This window comes from Dromaius novaehollandiae, chromosome 27 (assembly GCF_036370855.1).
Source record: "Dromaius novaehollandiae isolate bDroNov1 chromosome 27, bDroNov1.hap1, whole genome shotgun sequence".
Lineage (NCBI taxonomy): Eukaryota > Metazoa > Chordata > Aves > Casuariiformes > Dromaiidae > Dromaius > Dromaius novaehollandiae.
In genome coordinates, this window is record NC_088124.1 from 1,317,911 (window position 1) to 1,335,674 (window position 17,764).

The following is a 17,764-nucleotide window of genomic DNA, read 5'->3' on the forward strand; positions in this document are numbered from 1 at the left end:
TGATATATTTGATTCATCAAATAACTGAAAAATGAGATTACTACAAAGAATTAGTATAGCCCATACAAAACGGATTAAATTTGCCTATAGTATCATCCTCTCTTGGAGAGGAACCAACTGGGGGCCCAGCAGGAATTTACTGTTACATCAATATTATTCAGTTATCTTCTCAGCAGAGAATTTACCAAAGAAAATTTAAACTTTCTGCTAATAAAGTATCCGTTAAATAAGCGGAAGAAAGAAGGAATCTTATTTATTTAGAGTGATCTAGATTGCTTGTTAAAATGGTGCAAACATGCTTTTTAAGGTGACCAAATCTGTAGCTGTATATTTGAGAACAAAAAAGAACAAAAAAGAAAAAAGTACAGGCATTAGGTACTGTATGGGGGACTGTATCCTTAAAAGCTGTAGTTTGACGGAAAAAAAAAGTCATAAAAATTTGGGTGAGCAACAAACTAAATGAGGCCATTGTGTGATGCTATGGTAAAAGGGATAATTCTGTGGTAATGAAAAATGCCAGTCAGCATGGTTTCATGGAAAATATGTCTCTCCAGATAAACATAATATTTTTTTTATGTCTGGGTTTGCTTGAGTAGAGTCTATAAATATGTATAAGAAGAAAAGATTTCCTATACCAGAGGGCTTTTTATTTAATAGGCAAAGATTTAACAAGATTTGCTGCCTGGAAGATGAAACAAGCCTAATCAAACTAGCAAAAAAAAAAGTTACTAATATCACTTGAGGACTTTGCATTAGATATCTCAGTGAGGTGTGCTCATTTGATCAGATACCTTGTGTGAAACTCAGGAAAATGGGTGAAAATAATCTGGTGTGTCCTATGCAAGAGGGTCCCTGCACCTTTGATTTGCAGTGATTCCTTCCCACCTCAAAAATGCACAGATTGTAAAATACCAAGTTGAAGCCTGTGTTACATGAGGTTGTCCCATCCCTCAGTCCTATAAACAGCTGAGGTTTCGTGCACCCTGGGGTGGCTTTATTTTCTGTGGGAGTGGGCTAGCGGTGGCCTGGCATTTTGGAGAAAGGAGGTTTGACTCCATGGTGCCAGCTCTTCCACCATCAAGCTCTTTGCAGGATCTGGCATCGCTGGATTAGTATGTTAGCTGAGTGGCTCTGCTTCCCTGAGCTAAGGTACATCTTTACAGGCCCAGAGCTCAATATCCTGCTGAGATAAACGGTAGTTTACATCTTTAGTTCCAGACAATATTCAGAGTAAGCTCTGAGTTTATATACTCTCGTTTGCAGAATGCTTTTATGTCTGGAAGCTCGAGAAAGCTGTTTTATTTTTCTGCATAAAACTTAGCTTTGAGTCATAGTGCTTGGGAAATGGTACATTTGGTAAAGTGTCATTCATAGAGCTGTGCGTATGTATAATTCTGATTAGAAGATGCAATGAATAAGTGATTTTAAATGTCTTCAAGGTATGTTCTGCATACAATAGGAAACAATCCAAAAATATAATAAATGGCAGTCTCAGGATGCAAACGGCCATGTCGCTTCAGACTTCCTTGGCTTTCCCTTCTCACTGTTGCTCTGTTACAGGCCCTCCTTCCAGGGAGAAAAAAGAAGCCGTATTTATTCCCTCAGCTATTTTGTCCTTTTCTTTCCCTAGTTACCCAGTGGGAGACTCTTCCATGCTGCAGCCGTTATCTCAGACGCTATGTACATCTTTGGTGGGACCGTGGACAATAACATTAGAAGTGGAGAAATGTACAGGTTCCAGGTAATTTAAGATAAACAGACTCCAAGCATCCAGATTAATTCTGTGCGAGTCCTGCTGCTGCTGCCTGCTGACCTGTAAGAATTAAAAATTGTAAAATTGCAAGATACTTGCAGCAGATCAAATCCTGCTCCCACACTCAAGTGTATTTGTATCGTGTGGGACTCACAACCTGGTTTTGAGACCAGGTGAGACTCCTAGCCAACAAATCCTAATCTGTGTGATAAGACACATTTCTTACTTGTTATCTTACGTTGTCTTTCGTTACTCTCACCACAAGGCAAATCCTTGCATACTTGCTTTGTTACTATTTTCTATGGTTTACATACTACTTTGAGGTCAAGTTAATGGGAAAATCCGGTGACAGTATGTAACTACAGTGCTTTTGGAAATAACTAGTTGAAATGAATAAAAGTAAGTCTTGTGTTTGGTTTTTCTTTTAGTTTTCTTGTTACCCAAAGTGCACACTACATGAGGATTATGGAAGGCTGTGGGAGAACAGGCAGTTCAGTGACTTGGAGTTTGTTTTGGGAGAGGTGAGTAGATTTTAGTGAAAATGGTGTTGCAGTTTGACCGAAAGAGTGTGTGACGCAGGTGTGTGCACGCATAGCATGTTTGTTGAGAAAAAACCAAATTGTACCATGTTTGGGCCAGAAACCCTGGAATGAGGTTGTGAGAGCCACTGGTGAAAATGTTATCTTTCTCATTTAGTAAATGACACTAATCCAGGTAAATTTATACAACTGCTAAGGAGAAAAAATCTTCAGAAACTCTTAAACAGAAAATCAGTGAGTCACTGAGGCATGACTTGAATTTATCAGAGTACTTTATATGTAATTGCAGTATGAAAATGATACTAAGGGCCTCTGCCCTCTGAGGTCCCAGCCGTCTCCTGGGAAGAGCAGGTCAGTGTTTTGCAGATCCATTTCAGGAGCCATTTTTAATTATTGAAATAAAATGGAATGAGATAAAGCAGTACAGAGGAATATTGTTCTTTCTCCAATAATGAAAACAATTATCAAAATTTAAAAAGAACATTTTCCTTAGAATAAACATGAGAAATTTGAACTTAACTGCATTCCTTTTTATGAAAACATTGTTATAGAAGGCTTTGCAGAGATCAGATGATACCCCACAATAACAGATTAAATACATTATAAAGAACAATAGCAAGCAAGCATACTGTTGCTTTGAAAAAAGACAAACTGTAAATCAGATGTAATGCTAAGAAGCAAACTCTGTGGCACTGAACCTACGCAACAACTTCTACCCAGTGGACATAAAAAAGACTCTTTCCAAATAATTTTTGCCATTGCTGAGCCTTTAGGGAAAATAGGTGTTGAATCTCATCTGGATGTGCAGAGCAGATTTAAGGTTGCCTTTGATTCTAACTTAAAGTAAACGTATGGTAAACAGGAGGTCAGCCCAGGTTTCTACTACTACTGCCATCTTCCACCATCATGTGATTTGTAAGTAGAAGTTTGTTACGTGCTCTTGCTTTGCCTTTGACAGAAGGAAGAACGAGTCCGAGGACACACTGCGATTGTTACAGCTCGCTGCAAATGGCTGAAAAAGAAAATCATACAGGCGAGGGAGAGATTGAAACAGGCAAGTATTTCAGAGCCGTAATCTTGCGGCAAGGTAATACTTATTCTGTCCAATTTTGGAAATAAAATTGTTAGGAAAAAAATAAGATTTGCTGAGACAGATGTAGGAGCAGATCAGCATCTGATGCTCAGGTGATGTTGGGCCAGTGCAATAGAGCGGATAGTTAGTATTAACATAGGCTATCGCATGTGTGTTAGGCCAGGCAAGGAGCATAACGTGGAGGAACCAAAGTTAATCCAGTTATCTGGATTTGGCAGAATGGTTGGTGGGAGCTGTCCTAGCTGTCCACTCTAATCTTGTAGCATGCCCCTAGGGAAGTAGGCTTACCCCATACTCTGGAGAGGGCAAGGGCTGCATGCAACTGGGGATGGCCTGCAGGATTAGACAGGTTAGAGAGAAGGCAGAGTTAAGGTTTTGAGACTGGCTATGTTTCTTTTACCTTAATATTGCCCGATTGTCCAGAGTTGAAGGTCTGGTGCCTGTGGGGCGTTGTCTGTTAATTTTAACTACATACAGCTTTTCAGCAGCAAACATTTTGTTATTTTTGAGGAAGTGGTAGCAGCGAGAAGGACACGAAGAGAAGACACCTACAGCAGGACACATGGATGCTTCATTGCCCCTTTGCCAATTGCTTTGCCACCCCACAGCCCTCCATCTTCCCGGGAAAAGGCTGCAGGGAAAGGGCTGTCAACTTTGAAGTAACAGGCTTAAAATACTTTTGCACAGCACTTCATGCTTGGACTCTGCAAGGCAGGGGTCTGTGGAACTTGCTGCTGTGTCTTCTTTCTTCCTTGGCTGTGAAGTGAAGCTGTTGATGCTGAACTCTGTGGAATTCCTCCCTTTTTCTGAGGTCCTATTTTTGAGGTTTATCCAGGAGCTCCCATTTATTCTGATCTGGTTTTGCAACAGGACAGGGAACAGTGAGTCTGGGGCACATCCATTCTTTATTACGTTTTGGAGCTTGAAGATTGTGCAGGAATGAGAAGGATCTTTCCTCTGGCTTGATGGTAATGTGTATGGGCTGACAAAACCTCATTGTCATGTTTGAGTGTTTTTTCTGTCTCATTAGAAATCAAAGCAAGATATTGAAGACGAGGGACATGCGGTGTGTCAGAAGGATGGGATTGGTGGAAATGTCAAGCTGTGCCGCCTGCAGCCTCTCCTGGAGGTGCCCATCCGAGAGGCAGAAGCCCAACCCTTCGAGGTGCTCATGCAATTTCTGTATACGGATAAAATAAAATACCCTCGAAAAGGTAGGAAAGCAGGATAAAAACAAAATACTAGCAACTCAGGAGCAGACATTTACTTTGATGTGGAGCAGGATTAAGCATTTGCAGATAAGCTCTTAGCACCTAATTACTTACCTGAGATTAAAAAAGTGTATTGCAAATTTCTGTCAAAGCATACTGTCCAGTGCTTCAGTGTTTCCTGATTCTTTTCAAATACCAAAGAAAAGTAGGTTCTTCATCTTTCCAGAAAGGTGTAAAACTCATGGTATTTTGAACCAGAGAAGCAAGGGGTAAATCTTAAACCGTGCAGGAGCGCAAGTTTTGCATGGTAAGTTTTGATACATTTCACAGTGGAAACTGCAGGAAAACTCATCTGCTCACAAGAGAATTATCCATTACATTAAACAGGCACTGCATTACATACAGCATACATACAGCATCCTGCTTGGAAGAACCATGCATCCTGTATTGGCTTTCTCTGCTACTGTTTTGGCCCCTTGCAAGCTGAGGCCACTGCACAGGAAGGCAGAGCAAGCCAATATTCATCCTGTCTTCAAAATGTCAATCCAGAGGAACTCCTCGAGAAAGAAGAATCCATTAGATGCATTCGTTGAAGATCCCCGAGTTAAAAACAGTTGGAGGCTGAGAGGTAATAGCCAGAGACCCCTCAGCTCTGACATAGCAAAACTAACTCATGGCTATGACTGAACGATGAGGTCTGCTGGGCGGTGGGAGTGAGAACGGGATGCCCTGGGGTTACTCTAGTTGGTGGGGACTGGGCAAGCTGCAGCCACCTGACACAGTCCTGTAAACTGAGATGCATCTATCCTAACACTGGAAGCTTTGCTTCAGTTTTAATCCAAGATCATTCCTTTCTAGAATAAGCTATTTCTCAGGAAAATATTAATTTGTATGCGGTTGTCTCAAGGAAGCTACAGGCTTTCTCTGCAAGGTGGCATGTCTCAGAGCAAGCCTAATTAACGGGAACAAGAAAATCTCCTCATCGGTTTCTGCCAGTATTGCCAGATCTCCCTCTTAGCCACTCGGTTAGTTCTCAGTGCATCCATTGCGGGGCAGAATCAGACCAAAGAAGGGATTAGCACGTTGAACTTTTCCCTTTGTTACAGGCTTCCCAGGCAGCTTTCTCCCCAGCCCCTCAAGCATTCTCCCTAGAGCTTACCTTTCTACAGTGCTATTAATCTGCTGCGATCCTTCAAAGGCCCTGTCCTGACTGTATGTATTCCTGGTCGTTCCTCTTAGTTCAGAGGGCAGCGCCTTGGGGGATCCTTTTGGAGGATGTGCTAATAAAATCGGGCATGCCTATCAAATGAGATTTTCCTCATTAGGCACAGGGAAGCCACACGACATGCAAGAAGGCTTTTCTCTATCAAAAAGTAGTTACGGCAGATGGCCAGAGATCCCCCATGAGAAAAGCAAAGGCTGCGTCGTCTTTCTTGCTTTAGTGTCCCAGTATCCCTGTTGCAGTAGCCAGCCTGGGTCCCCGCTGCCCCTCTCTGCCTTCAGCCCTTTCTTCTAGACAAACCTCAGATGTGTTAAATGCACAAGCACAGCCTGTTTTCATAAGGGCCTGTCAAAATTGGGGAGCTGATTGCTAACACTGCATTAATAGCAGGGACTTCAGCAGAGCTGTTAGGGGTTCAGCATGCTGGAAAATCAGGCTGCTTGTGTGCGAGCTCGTTAGTGAGTTTAGGGACTTCGCTTTCTTCTGAGGGTTTTTTAAAATTGGATTCCAGGTTGACACAAACTCTTAGTCTGAAAAGTGTTTTGGGGTGGCTGCTTTCATCCCTCAATTTTGAAAAGACCTCTCACTCCTTTTTTTTTAGTACCAGTTCTTGATTTAGTCAAAGAAGCAATGGATTTATTTTCTCATAAGAATACTTTACTAATCTCTGCCCATTTGGGTTGATACTACAAGTTATTTTGAGAAAGGATTTTTCTTTTGTCTTTGAACTCTCTAGAGATATGGAAAGGCATTGTTATCTCTTGTAATTTCAGGTCACGTGCAGGATGTGTTACTTATTATGGATGTATACAAACTAGCCTTAAACTTCAAGCTCTCTCGACTGGAACAGCTCTGCCTTCAATATATTGAAGCATCTGTAGATCTGCAGAATGTGCTCATTGTGTGTGAAAATGCTAACAAGCTTCAGCTGGATCAGCTAAAGGTAATCACATTTTGCATGCAAAGTAACTGATAAGAAATAAAAAAAAATAAAATCTTGATGTAATTAATGTTTTATAAAGCTGTCAGCTTTTGCAAGTGCAGTTCTTCCCTGTAATTGTAGTTGCTGGAGTATATATTAGCATGGTTTGTGCTCCAGGTGCTCGTGCATATTACGTAGGTTTTCTCTAACAAGTGTTTGCTATGTTTGCTTATTTACCCTGTAGGATGTGAAAGGCAGAGTGACTTTGGTTCTTTATCAATTCTCTTTCATACAGCAAGATGGAACCAGTGTGTTTTCTGGTCCCACTCTTTTTTGCAGAGACTGAAAACAGGTTCTTTCACCTGATCTGATGAAAAATGAAATTCTGTTTTCCTGCCTTTAATCTAGAAACAACCTACTGGAAAACAAAATGTGGTGGCGATCCTCCATCTCCTTGTAGTGGGGCAAGGGCTTGGGGACATTTGCTGAACCTCATGGCAGAGGCTTCAGACCGTGCTTGTGCTGTCGTGGTCTGGTCCCCACCGAGGGCAGCCAGAGCCAATTCTCCTTAAAACTTCAGAGAAGAAGCTCCTCCACCCAAGTCCAAGAGTCAGTGCAAGATTCATGCAATGCTTATTTGAGCAGCCTGTGCACATGTCCACAGCCTCTGGAAATAAAGCTTACAGTTAAAGCTGGAGTGGGGCTAGACAAACCCATATGCCCCAGCGCTTCATCGGTCACTCTTTACACACTGAGTTTGGGCAAAGAAAATCCAGCAAGACAGCAGCAGAGTCAGCAGCAATTATGTAGATGCTGACACAGCCTTTGGTGCGTAGGACCATGGTGCCATCAGCTGCCCAGAAGCTCAGAAACTGAGCGTCTCAGCACCCATGGATCTACTGTCAATGATTTCAGATAAATCAGCTACCTCCGCCTGCCTTAGCTACCAGCATGGTGTCAGGGGTTTTCCGCATCGCTCCAGTTGCTCAGAATCATTTTGAATTGGCAACCTGTCCTCTCAAGTCCTTGTTGCTCCTCATGGCTAGGTGTCATCTGCAGAGGGCTGCTCTCTTTTCTACCATCCTAATAATTATTTAAAACATTTTGCGGACAGGTCTGGACAGATCCCTGTGGGTCCCAGCTGAAATAATTTGGCAGAAAACGGAAAGTAGGAATTATTCTGGAAGTGAATTGTGTACTCACCTTATGATGAGCTGGTATAGATTATATATATTTGCTCATGAGGATGTCCTGTAGTTAGATAGATGGAAAGTCTCTGTTCACACTGGCAAAAGCAGTGCCACTTTTTTAACTGTGTTCTTTCACACCGTTTGCAACCTTTAAAGAAAAATTTAAGGCACGATCTGGACAAGATCCTTTAGGAAATCTGAAAACTATTTAGCTTGATGGAAGTCAGTTAATCTTTTCTTCATTGTTATTTCTTAGTCAGGTTTTTCTAGACCTTTAGAACTGTCCTCAATTTCCTGTTCAGGTAGGAGCCTAAATGGGAAAACATCAGTGTTTGACAGTCCCAGCTGTGGCATCCATGTGAACAGTCGCAAGAAAAGGGCGGCTATTTATCTGTGTAATGTGGTTCTTCAGGACATGTCATCCTTTAGGTGTCACGAGCTGTTGTCATTCTCCACTTCTGCACAGTGCTGCTCCTCTGGGATTTGGGTCTTATAAAATGACAGAGGGACAATTGGGCCTGCTCTGCTCTTTATGCCTTTGGGTTGCAGCACATAAGGCAAAGAGATGTATTCCTGATGGCTGTGGTTGTCTGAAAAGAATCCAGTTTCGCTCGTATAGGGTATCTGAGAACGGAACAACTCATCCTCAAGAGGGACAGTTTCTACAGCATAGGGAACAGCTGCAGCACTGCAAGGTGCAAGTCTGGTTGGAAGGTGGCAGAATATTCTGTAACATCAAATATTGTATTATTTGATTGCAGTGGGTGATTATGAACAGTTCATGAAGATCAAGCTGGCTGGTTATGCTGATAACTGATATTGCTGCCAGAAAAAAATCAGTTAGATTTTGAAATGGGAGGTTTTTTTCCCTAATTTATGTGATGCTGTAAGACTTCTTCATATGAGTAAACAGTGTTTATTATTATTATTACTCTTTAAGGAACATTGCCTGAACTTTGTGGTGAAAGAATCACATTTTAATCAGGTAATAATGATGAAGGAGTTTGAACATCTTTCCTCATCCCTCATCGTGGAGATTGTACGGAGAAAACAGCAACCTCCCGTTCGAACGCATTCCGATCAGCCGCTCGACATTGGTAAATTTATGTCCTATAAAGATATTAGTTGTGGTGGTTTTGGGCTGCTAGTGATGTGTTTAGTTTAGGCTGTGCTTAGTCTGCTTCCCAGACCAAGAAAGAGCACTCCAGTTCTTTCTCCGGGGAACTTCACTCAGAACATTGTCCCCACTGAAATACCTGAAGGGTCATGTTGTACTTAGTCATCTTCTCCTTGCGATATATGAATCCAGAATATATAAGAATCGAGTATCCTGAATCTGTTCAGAGAGGCAGAAGGAATGGAAGGATATAAAGGAAGGATTCAATGAAAAGGCAGTGGGGATTCAGTTAAAGCGAACAAGAAGGTAACAAAGCTGAGGGGGGAGGTTGGCCTGCTCTTAAATTGTCACCAAAGAAGGAGCAGCAGTGAGGGAGAGGATCTTGGGAGTAAGCCAGCACTGACAGGACAGACCCTATGAGAGAGAAAGGAAAAAAGCATGGAAAAAAATAACAAAAAAAAAAAAAAAGTTAATGGAAGAAGAGAAGAGAAGATAGGGAGGAGAAGACTGTGAGAAGATAAATAACTTGTACTAACAGTCCTGCCTTTCATTTTCATTCTGTGATTGTGCTGGAAGGAGAAGAATTAATTTACAATTCTATTACAGAATTCATCAAGGACTGATTTGGGACTAGCCTTATTTAAGATTTTATCATCCTGAGGCCAAAAAAAGAAATGCAATAATGAAGTTTGCTGAGGCCCCAAAGTTCGGAGGCATTGTCAGTATTGCTTTGTAATGCTGCGCAAAAAGAATCATGTGCTGAAGCAGTAGATGGGGGATGCTAGTCCTCCTGGAAGGTCAAGTGGAAAGCCTTTGGCTGACAGTTGTCCTAGGAAGAAGACACATGCACTGTCCTGGAAGATGGCATAGCCAGCCTCTATACCTAGAAATGAAAGGGTGCTAGAGATCCAAACACCAAAAAATTGAAAGCTGAGCTTTGAAATGAGGAATGTGTTTGGATCAGACTTGAATGATTGCTCTATTTTTCAATTATCATATATTTTCAAGACTAACTAACATGTTGGATAGAAAAAGCCTGTATTAAAGATTGAGGAAATTTTTTTCCATTAAGGCAAAGAGACCAAATTTTATATTCCTGGTACTTGGAAATGAAAAGGTAGGGAAAAATCACCTTTATGTATAGAAGGCACCTTTCGATGGCTCACTGCCAACGCTTGCTGTCAGCAGTTTGAAAACAGAGCTGCTGGGTATAGGGTGCTTCTGGGACAGGCAGCAGGTAATGGATTGTGGTGGGGAAGGAAGAAGCTCATTTCGGAGAAAGGGCCTATCTGCCAGTCACCCCGTAGGTCCCAAAGGAAAGGGAGCCTGTAGCTATGATTTGGCCTTATATTAGTTGGGTATCACCTGGCTACTTGGCACTATCGTGTATTTTTTTAACTATTTCACTGTGTTGGCTTTCAGGAACGTCTTTAATTCAGGACATGAAGGCTTACCTAGAAGGAGCTGGGATTGAATTCTGTGATATCATCCTTCTCTTAGACGGCCACCCGCGGCCAGCCCATAAAGCCATCCTAGCAGCTCGTTCCAGGTGAGAGCCTTTGCCCTAGGAGCAAAACTGGAAATTCCTTTAAACGAGTCACTGTTCATTAGAGCTATAACAAATATTGTACGTGCAAAATTCAGCACTGTGCAATGTGTGGGTCAGCTTGCTTTTTATAGGAGGCAGGAGGGAATTTTGTACGTAAGATACAGCTTTGCTCAGTAAGTGCAATAAGCCTTTCAGCAACAATGATTAAATGTTTTTCAATTCGATACCCAGCAGGGAAAGATAGGAGGAAATTAAAACTGTGAGATGCTCCAGACGATGTTTAGGAAGCTGCACTGCAAGACAAAGAATCAGTTAAATCACTAGGGGGGAAAGAGGGTGTAAAGTAGAAGACTTTTTTAAGGAAGTGGAAAGCAGCAGATGTCCACTGAGATCAGAAAGAATCATCTGATGGTGAACATCCATTTTGGGTTATGTGAAACGTGTGTATCTCTTTCTCACCAGCTGAAGTTTGAAGACTAGGTATGAGCAAACATACAGAAAAAATAGTGCGTGACAGACTAGATTGTTCCCATACGTTGTCACGGAGGCAAGTAGTCCACTCTGCTAAAGATGCTTATTTTTCTCCCTCCTCAGTACATGAATGAAGTGGGTTTGTCCCTCGCTTGCACAGAGAATGTTGTATATATGCGTGCATTTACATGCTGCAGGACATTAAGCATTCACATAAAATTTCCACTTCAAATAGCATCAGAAAATTTTCTCCCATCCCAGTAATAATATTCAGTATTAGTTACCTGAGTATTTCCCCAGAAGCATCTCACAACTTTAAAACAAGCCTGCGTGACTGGCAGTCGCAGCCTGTAGATACCAAGGAAACTCACAGTGATTTAAGCTGTCTAGTCTTATGCAAATTAGACAAAAATCAGAGCACCGTGTGTCCTAATTTTCAAGACACAGAGACAGATTCCAGGTAGTGTTGTTGGAAATGATAGGGATTATGTCTGGAGTTCTCTCACAGGCAGACCTATATGAATCATAACAATTTAGCAATATTTTACCCCAGGTTGTCAGCTGAAATTGCTTGTTTGGAAGCTGCAGTGCTTAATAGCTGCCTTTGAACAATACTGGGTTAAACCATCTGTCTGCAGAATGTGACCCATAGAGCTTGTATATTACATTAATTTTATTTCTTTTTCCAGTTACTTTGAAGCCATGTTCCGTTCCTTCATGCCAGAAGATGGGCAAGTAAATATTTCTATAGGCGAAATGGTTCCCAGCAAGCAAGCGTTTGAATCTATGCTTAGATATATCTATTATGGAGAAGTAAACATGCCTCCTGAGGATTCCCTGTATCCTTTAATCTAAAGTACTTGAAGAAGCTGTTTAAAGTGCATATGCAGCACCTCAACTTCCTTTAGCTCTAGATAGCTAGGCATAACCTGGGAGGATTATTTGTCAGTGTTGCATTAATATGCATCACATTTTTAACTTCTGCCATCGCATTGTGTTTATGATCAGTTACTGTTACCTTTGCTTTGTTTTTTTTTTTTTCCTTAATGGCATTAACAGCTACCTCTTTGCTGCACCTTACTATTATGGTTTCTCCAACAACAGACTGCAAGCCTATTGCAAGCAGAATCTAGAAATGAATGTCACAGTGGAAAATGTACTCCAGGTAATTGTCCCCAGGTAGCTTTAATTAGTCACTTGTCTTAAATGCAGGGAAGCCAAAGGGCCTAGTCAAATGAGCCTAGAGTTTATTCTTTTTTGACACAAAATTTTGACTTAAAGCTGTAGAGTGTAAATGCCTTCAAGGTAAAGATAGTATGGGGTTTTTTTTTTTAGGGAGGTCTTTGAATGCATTGTAATTAGAGCCATGTTTGTACAGGAGAGCATGAAAAATGTAATAATATTGGAATACATTATAAAGCTATAAAGCCTCTCCTCTTCCTAAATTATGCCTGCCTGCTGCCTGTGCAGTTCTGCAGGTGACTAGTGCGTAACCGTGTTATCAAGACAGTGCCCTGGTGTGGTCATCTGATACAGTAGATCTTAGGAGTTAGTTTCTCGAATAAATCACTTTGCATTTCATCGTATCCCTTGTTGGGGTACGCCCAGTGCCAGTTCACTGAATCGCTACCAAAGTGACATCCAGAGAGACCCTGCAAACCTTCCTAATGCTGGTGGCCCCGAATGGGTCACGCACAGGCAGGAGCGCAGCCTTCAGCAGCCTTGTTTCCGTATCTGCTGTGTGGGTCGTTAGTGCACGGTGTACCGTCTGTCCAAGCAACGCAGGAGGCAAATCACAGCTTGGTTTGCTTTTGCCGTAGATTTTAGAGGCAGCTGACAAGACCCAGGCTCTGGACATGAAGAGGCACTGCCTGCACATCATCGTTCACCAGTTCACCAAGGTTGGTTGCATCTTTTCTGGGGCTCTTGAGACCTGCTGTCCTCTGTCACTGCGGTGGTTAAAGACACTTTGATGTCTTTAATCCATTTCTTTTTCTCCTGTGAGACAGCTGAAGCTGGCTGGGTGTCACTGACATGCACTGCCAAATCTGCTGGGCGTACTTTTTCACGCTAAAAAATAAATAATAGGACAGCCTGGTTTGGAGATGTGAAGACCTTCCAAAACAGAAGTTACCTAGAATTACCTCCATTTCCAGTTCTTTCTCAGCTCTTAATTTCGTGCCATGCCATCGCTGGGATCTCATGTGTATGACAAGATCAGTTTGCAATGTATCCAATGCACAGATCTCTCTTTCACTAGCAGTTACAAGTGTGCTGCTCGCATTTCTGTTGAAGTGTTTCCCTGTCATAGAGATTATATTGTCATGTGCTCATAAGGCAGATTACCATGCTGGGCTTTCTGTAGTTTCCGTGTTTGTGACACATAGGATGATACATTAGTCATAGAAAAGGTCAAGAGCCTGATGTGCTGATATTGCTGTCCTCCCTCAAGAGAATATGGGTATTGTCATTCAGTTGAATCGTACGAGATATGATCCCTCCGTGAGAGCTTCCCAGCATGTCATCAGTTCATTGCAGAACTATTAGCATTGTTAAACTGGTAGATAAATCACAGAGACTGGGAATTGGGATTTCTGGATGCTACAGATTTATTGAGGGTAATTCCCCGGTTAGTATTCGAGTAGCTTGCCATCTTCTGTATATTTAATCTCCCAGTCCTCCCACTTCTGCCCGTGGGGATGGAAAGCACTGTTAGGTCCAGTTTATACCTAGAGATGAGAGACTCAGAGGGAGGTATTCAGGCTCTTTATTAAATGCCCAAGTTGCCCAAGGGTAATGCATTTTACATTTAGAAATCACTAAAAATGCAGAAAAGCTTTGAGAGTGCAGCCAGTGTTCAGTAATCCCACTCCCAGTGGAGGGTCCTCAGCACTAGCTTACAGCCCCCCAGTTTCTTCTTGCTTGTTTTCTTCTGGCCTCGTGAGTCTTGCAGAGCGGCCCAGCTTCAGCGTAGGCTGGAGAACGATCCCACTGCAGGTTACGGAGTAGCCTGGTCGCTGGTACATCTCTCGGGGTGTGAGATCAGCGCACTGTAGTCCCCGAGAGCTGAAATGTCGTGGTCTCAGCTTCCCACTGGAGGCCTCAGGGCGACAAGCAGGTTCAAATGATTCTCACCAAAATGTGTGTGGGGAGGAATGAACATTGCCTCACTTCAGGAAAAAAAAGATTTGAATGGGGAGCATTACTCAGTTGCGCTCATTTTTAGTAACCAGGCTATGAGGAAACTTTTTGTATTTAAACCATCGACTGTTAGAACAGCTTTTATCAAAATGTGGCTGGGAGACTGTCAAGCAGATGCGCAAGAAACCTTAATTACGCAACGTTTGTGTTTGGCCTGAGAGGCTTTGGTGTGTGATTTTTGGCCTGGCACTGCGTGGCTGCGCATGCATCGCTGGGCAGGAACACTTGCCGCTCTGCTCGCTTGCACACCGCAGACTCTGCAAGTTGGTGTGTTGTAGCTGTGCAAGCCCAGCGGGTCATCGAGGTTTAGGCAGGCTGCATATATGACCGTCGTGGTCTCCTGTTTTTTCAGCTTGATTAATGCTGTTCTCTATTCAGAAAAGGAAAGTTTTCCCGCAGAAGGAACATTTAAAGAACTGTTCAAAGAGGTTCAGTAGTTTGGGCAACACTCTGTATTTAGGCTCTTGTGTGTCTGTGTTGTGCAAATGCCCTAATAAAACTTCTCTTCTTAAGTGTTTGCTTGTATTCTGGCACCGGCCGCTGTCGTTGCATACGGTCCTGTGCTGTCCCTGCGTAGTGTGTGCCTCTGAGGGCAGATGCAGGATTCCCACCTGCATCAAGGGGATCACTTTGTCTCCCACTCCTTGCGGCCCCTTATTTTGGGCATATTCAAGCATATATCCTGAGCTTTTTCTTAAAGCATCCTCAGCAGTTTCCTTCCTGGGTTTCAAAAAAGGCTCAGAATATTCTTTATCACAGTCAAGCTTCTTTGAGTGAGGTGATATTTTATATTAGAGCAGTTGATACAGGCTGGAAAAGTGGAGAGGTTTTTAGGCAGAGTTCTCCTTCAAGCCTGCACATACATGTTAACCACAGATAACAACTCTAGAAAGAGGAGGAATGCTATTCATGGCTTGTTACTATAAAGATGTGGAGAAGGAAGGAATGGACAGAGCATCTTTCCAGATAAGTTCACACTCTGACCAGACTAAGAGCATGAATTTTATTGCAAATTCTCATATATCTGATGCGGCAAAAGTCTGTGTTGGCTGATGCTCCAGTGACCTGCTTTGACTGTGGGAACTGTACAGGCAAAGCCACCACAGACACTAAACCTGTTTAAGGTACCACATCTCCTTAGGAGCTCACAGGAGCAAAGAGATCAGGTCCTATGTGTCCCGTTCAGATGATCTGAGGGTCAGTAGAAATCCCCAGACTTGGTAGTTCAGGACTGTTCTGGTGCCGAACTTGTACTTTTAGGACAGCCCTGAGTTTGCATCCATTAACAATAGAGTTGTTGTTATAAAGAGCAATTATTCCTTTCTTAGAGAGTCAGTGCTGGGGTCAGCATTTCTCCTCTGTCTCCATTCCCATCCCACCTGTGCAGCGGTCAGAGATTGGGATATAAGTGCAGGAAGTCACGGCTCGACTGTGGTGAAGAGCCCGTGTGGGCCTTTCCCTGCGGCCCCGCACAGCACGCCCACGTCCTTTGCCTTGATTGTGTCTCACGCGGGTGGTAGGGTAAAATCAGGGGTATGTAAACTATGATTTGGGGAGGGTTTTAATTTCCTTCTGTTCTTCTGTTTTGTTTTTCTTTCCCTTGAAGGTCTCCAAGTTGCCAAATCTCCGCTCCCTAAGTCAGCCACTCCTCCTTGACATCATAGAATCGTTAGCTAATCACATATCAGACAAGCAGTGCGCAGAGCTGGGCTCAGACATATGATGTGCTTTGGTCATCCAAGTATTTCCTTTGTTCCTCAAAAAAAAGCTAGCACTTTACGGCTGACTCTCTCCATTTTTACCGTTGCGTGCTGAGCTGCTCAGAGAGCCGACGCAGTGTAGCAGACGGCCGGGAAGAGCGTGGACAGCTAACTTACTCTCCTGTGGCTTTGCGTGGTTTGTACTTCTGCGGAGCAGGGTTTGGTCTCTGTTACACAAATGTAAAATCGAAACCGTTACGGGAATGAATTCATTCCACGTGGTTTTGAGGGTAACGAAGTCCAAAATCAAGCCCGTAATTACTCCTATACCGTAAAATAAAAGTCATAAATAAGAGTCATTAATGTTTTGAAACAATATTTAAATTTTACTATTTAAAGAACTTCAGCTGAAGCAGCCAGGGGCTGTAAGTAGATGTCAGATACAACCAAACAGGATCTAGAGGGCATGGTGTTAGCAGTGAGGCTGACTCATGGACCAGGATACAGTGGCTTGTCAGAGACTGACTCTCCGTGGCGTGGATTAAAAGATAAGCCCTGTTGCAGCTGCCTCAGTTGGTGGGCTGCAGCAGGTCAATCCAGAAGATGACAGAGGTCCTTTCTGACCATAAAAATCTGTTAATCCTGTCTCATTAAGCCTTTCTTAATCAGTGTATTAATAAACAGTTAACATCATCTCCTTGCATTACATGATTGACTTGAGCTTAATTTTCGAAAAAAATTAAGCCAAAAAGAAGGCCGAGCTTGCTGAAGGTCACTGTGTTAAAAATAAATATCTGTGCTGTATCTCGTTACTCGTTTTGCACTAAAACGTCTCCCTTAGTTGTTGCAGGAAGGTGAATGGAGGCAGAGCTGCCTTCCCAGGAGCAGCCGCTGCTCCGTTCCTGTTGCAGCTCCTCAGCCCCTTGTCGGACGTTTCCCGCACTGCGGAAGAGAGAGAGTAGCTTTGATTTTCCCTCGCTGCTGAATTTTGCAGGTTGGCGGGGGAGCTCAGGAGGTCACCGTGTGCCCAGCACAGAGCTGCTCCCCTGCCCTGCTGACAGCACCTAGGACAGCCGGGAGGAGGGAGGGAGACGTTGAGAATCAAAATCTTGTCCTGCCTTAAGTCCTGCCAGCTTGCAGTGGTCTTCAGACCATGTGAGGTGAACATGTACCGCCCTGTCCTCATCCATGCAGCAGGACAGGGAGGAGGCAGTACAGCAGGTGAAAGCTCTGGCCATGTGCGTTAGCAGTAGCTGGCATCCAGCGGTGCAAAGGAACTTCACCTGACGGGTTTTCTGTTCCCTTTCTTGCCTGAGAAGTGCAGCGTGAAGGAGAAGGCAACCCGGCAGTTGTACTACTGTCTGCTTGGCTTCTTGAAATAACAGAGTTGGCCTGTGCCGGAGCGGTTGAAGAGCCCTCCTGGGCAGAGCAGCTGCCAGCCCGTGTTTCTACCCTTGCAGCCATGATTTTTATTGCAGGGCAGAACGTTGTTCCTGGTGCGGTACCAGATGTGAGCTCCTGTTCTGCAGCCCGTAGCGTTACCACTGCACATACGTGGTTGTGGTAGGCCAAGAGGGGTGTTACTGTCTCTCCATACAATGGAGAACATCATTTTGATTAATCCAAGGGAAATAAATACTTCATGGACTGCTCAATCTGACTCCCAGCGGAGGGTTTGTACAGGTGAGTCAGACCGGAGGTGGCAAGTGCAGCTCGGAGCCAAGGACTCATCTCAACCCATGGGATTGTTCCTAAATGCCTCATAGGTAATGAAGTCTCTTGTCAGAGGTGATACT

General features: G+C 43.2%; 1 protein-coding gene across 2 annotated transcripts in view; it reads left to right on the top strand.

The window, feature by feature from the left end:
• LZTR1 (leucine zipper like post translational regulator 1) overlaps positions 1-16,661 on the top strand; it is a 37,824-nt gene extending 21,163 nt beyond the window's left edge. For both annotated transcript variants that reach the window (XM_064498320.1, XM_064498321.1), the window contains 11 exons: positions 1,631-1,741; positions 2,182-2,274; positions 3,251-3,346; positions 4,416-4,599; positions 6,592-6,761; positions 8,871-9,027; positions 10,470-10,596; positions 11,757-11,906; positions 12,127-12,232; positions 12,888-12,968; positions 15,875-16,661. In XM_064498320.1, the coding sequence (XP_064354390.1) occupies positions 1,631-1,741; positions 2,182-2,274; positions 3,251-3,346; positions 4,416-4,599; positions 6,592-6,761; positions 8,871-9,027; positions 10,470-10,596; positions 11,757-11,906; positions 12,127-12,232; positions 12,888-12,968; positions 15,875-15,991 (1,392 nt within the window). In that variant the 3' untranslated portion in view covers positions 15,992-16,661. The remainder of the gene's footprint in view (positions 1-1,630; positions 1,742-2,181; positions 2,275-3,250; positions 3,347-4,415; positions 4,600-6,591; positions 6,762-8,870; positions 9,028-10,469; positions 10,597-11,756; positions 11,907-12,126; positions 12,233-12,887; positions 12,969-15,874) is intronic.
• Positions 16,662-17,764: the final 1,103 nt, after the last annotated feature.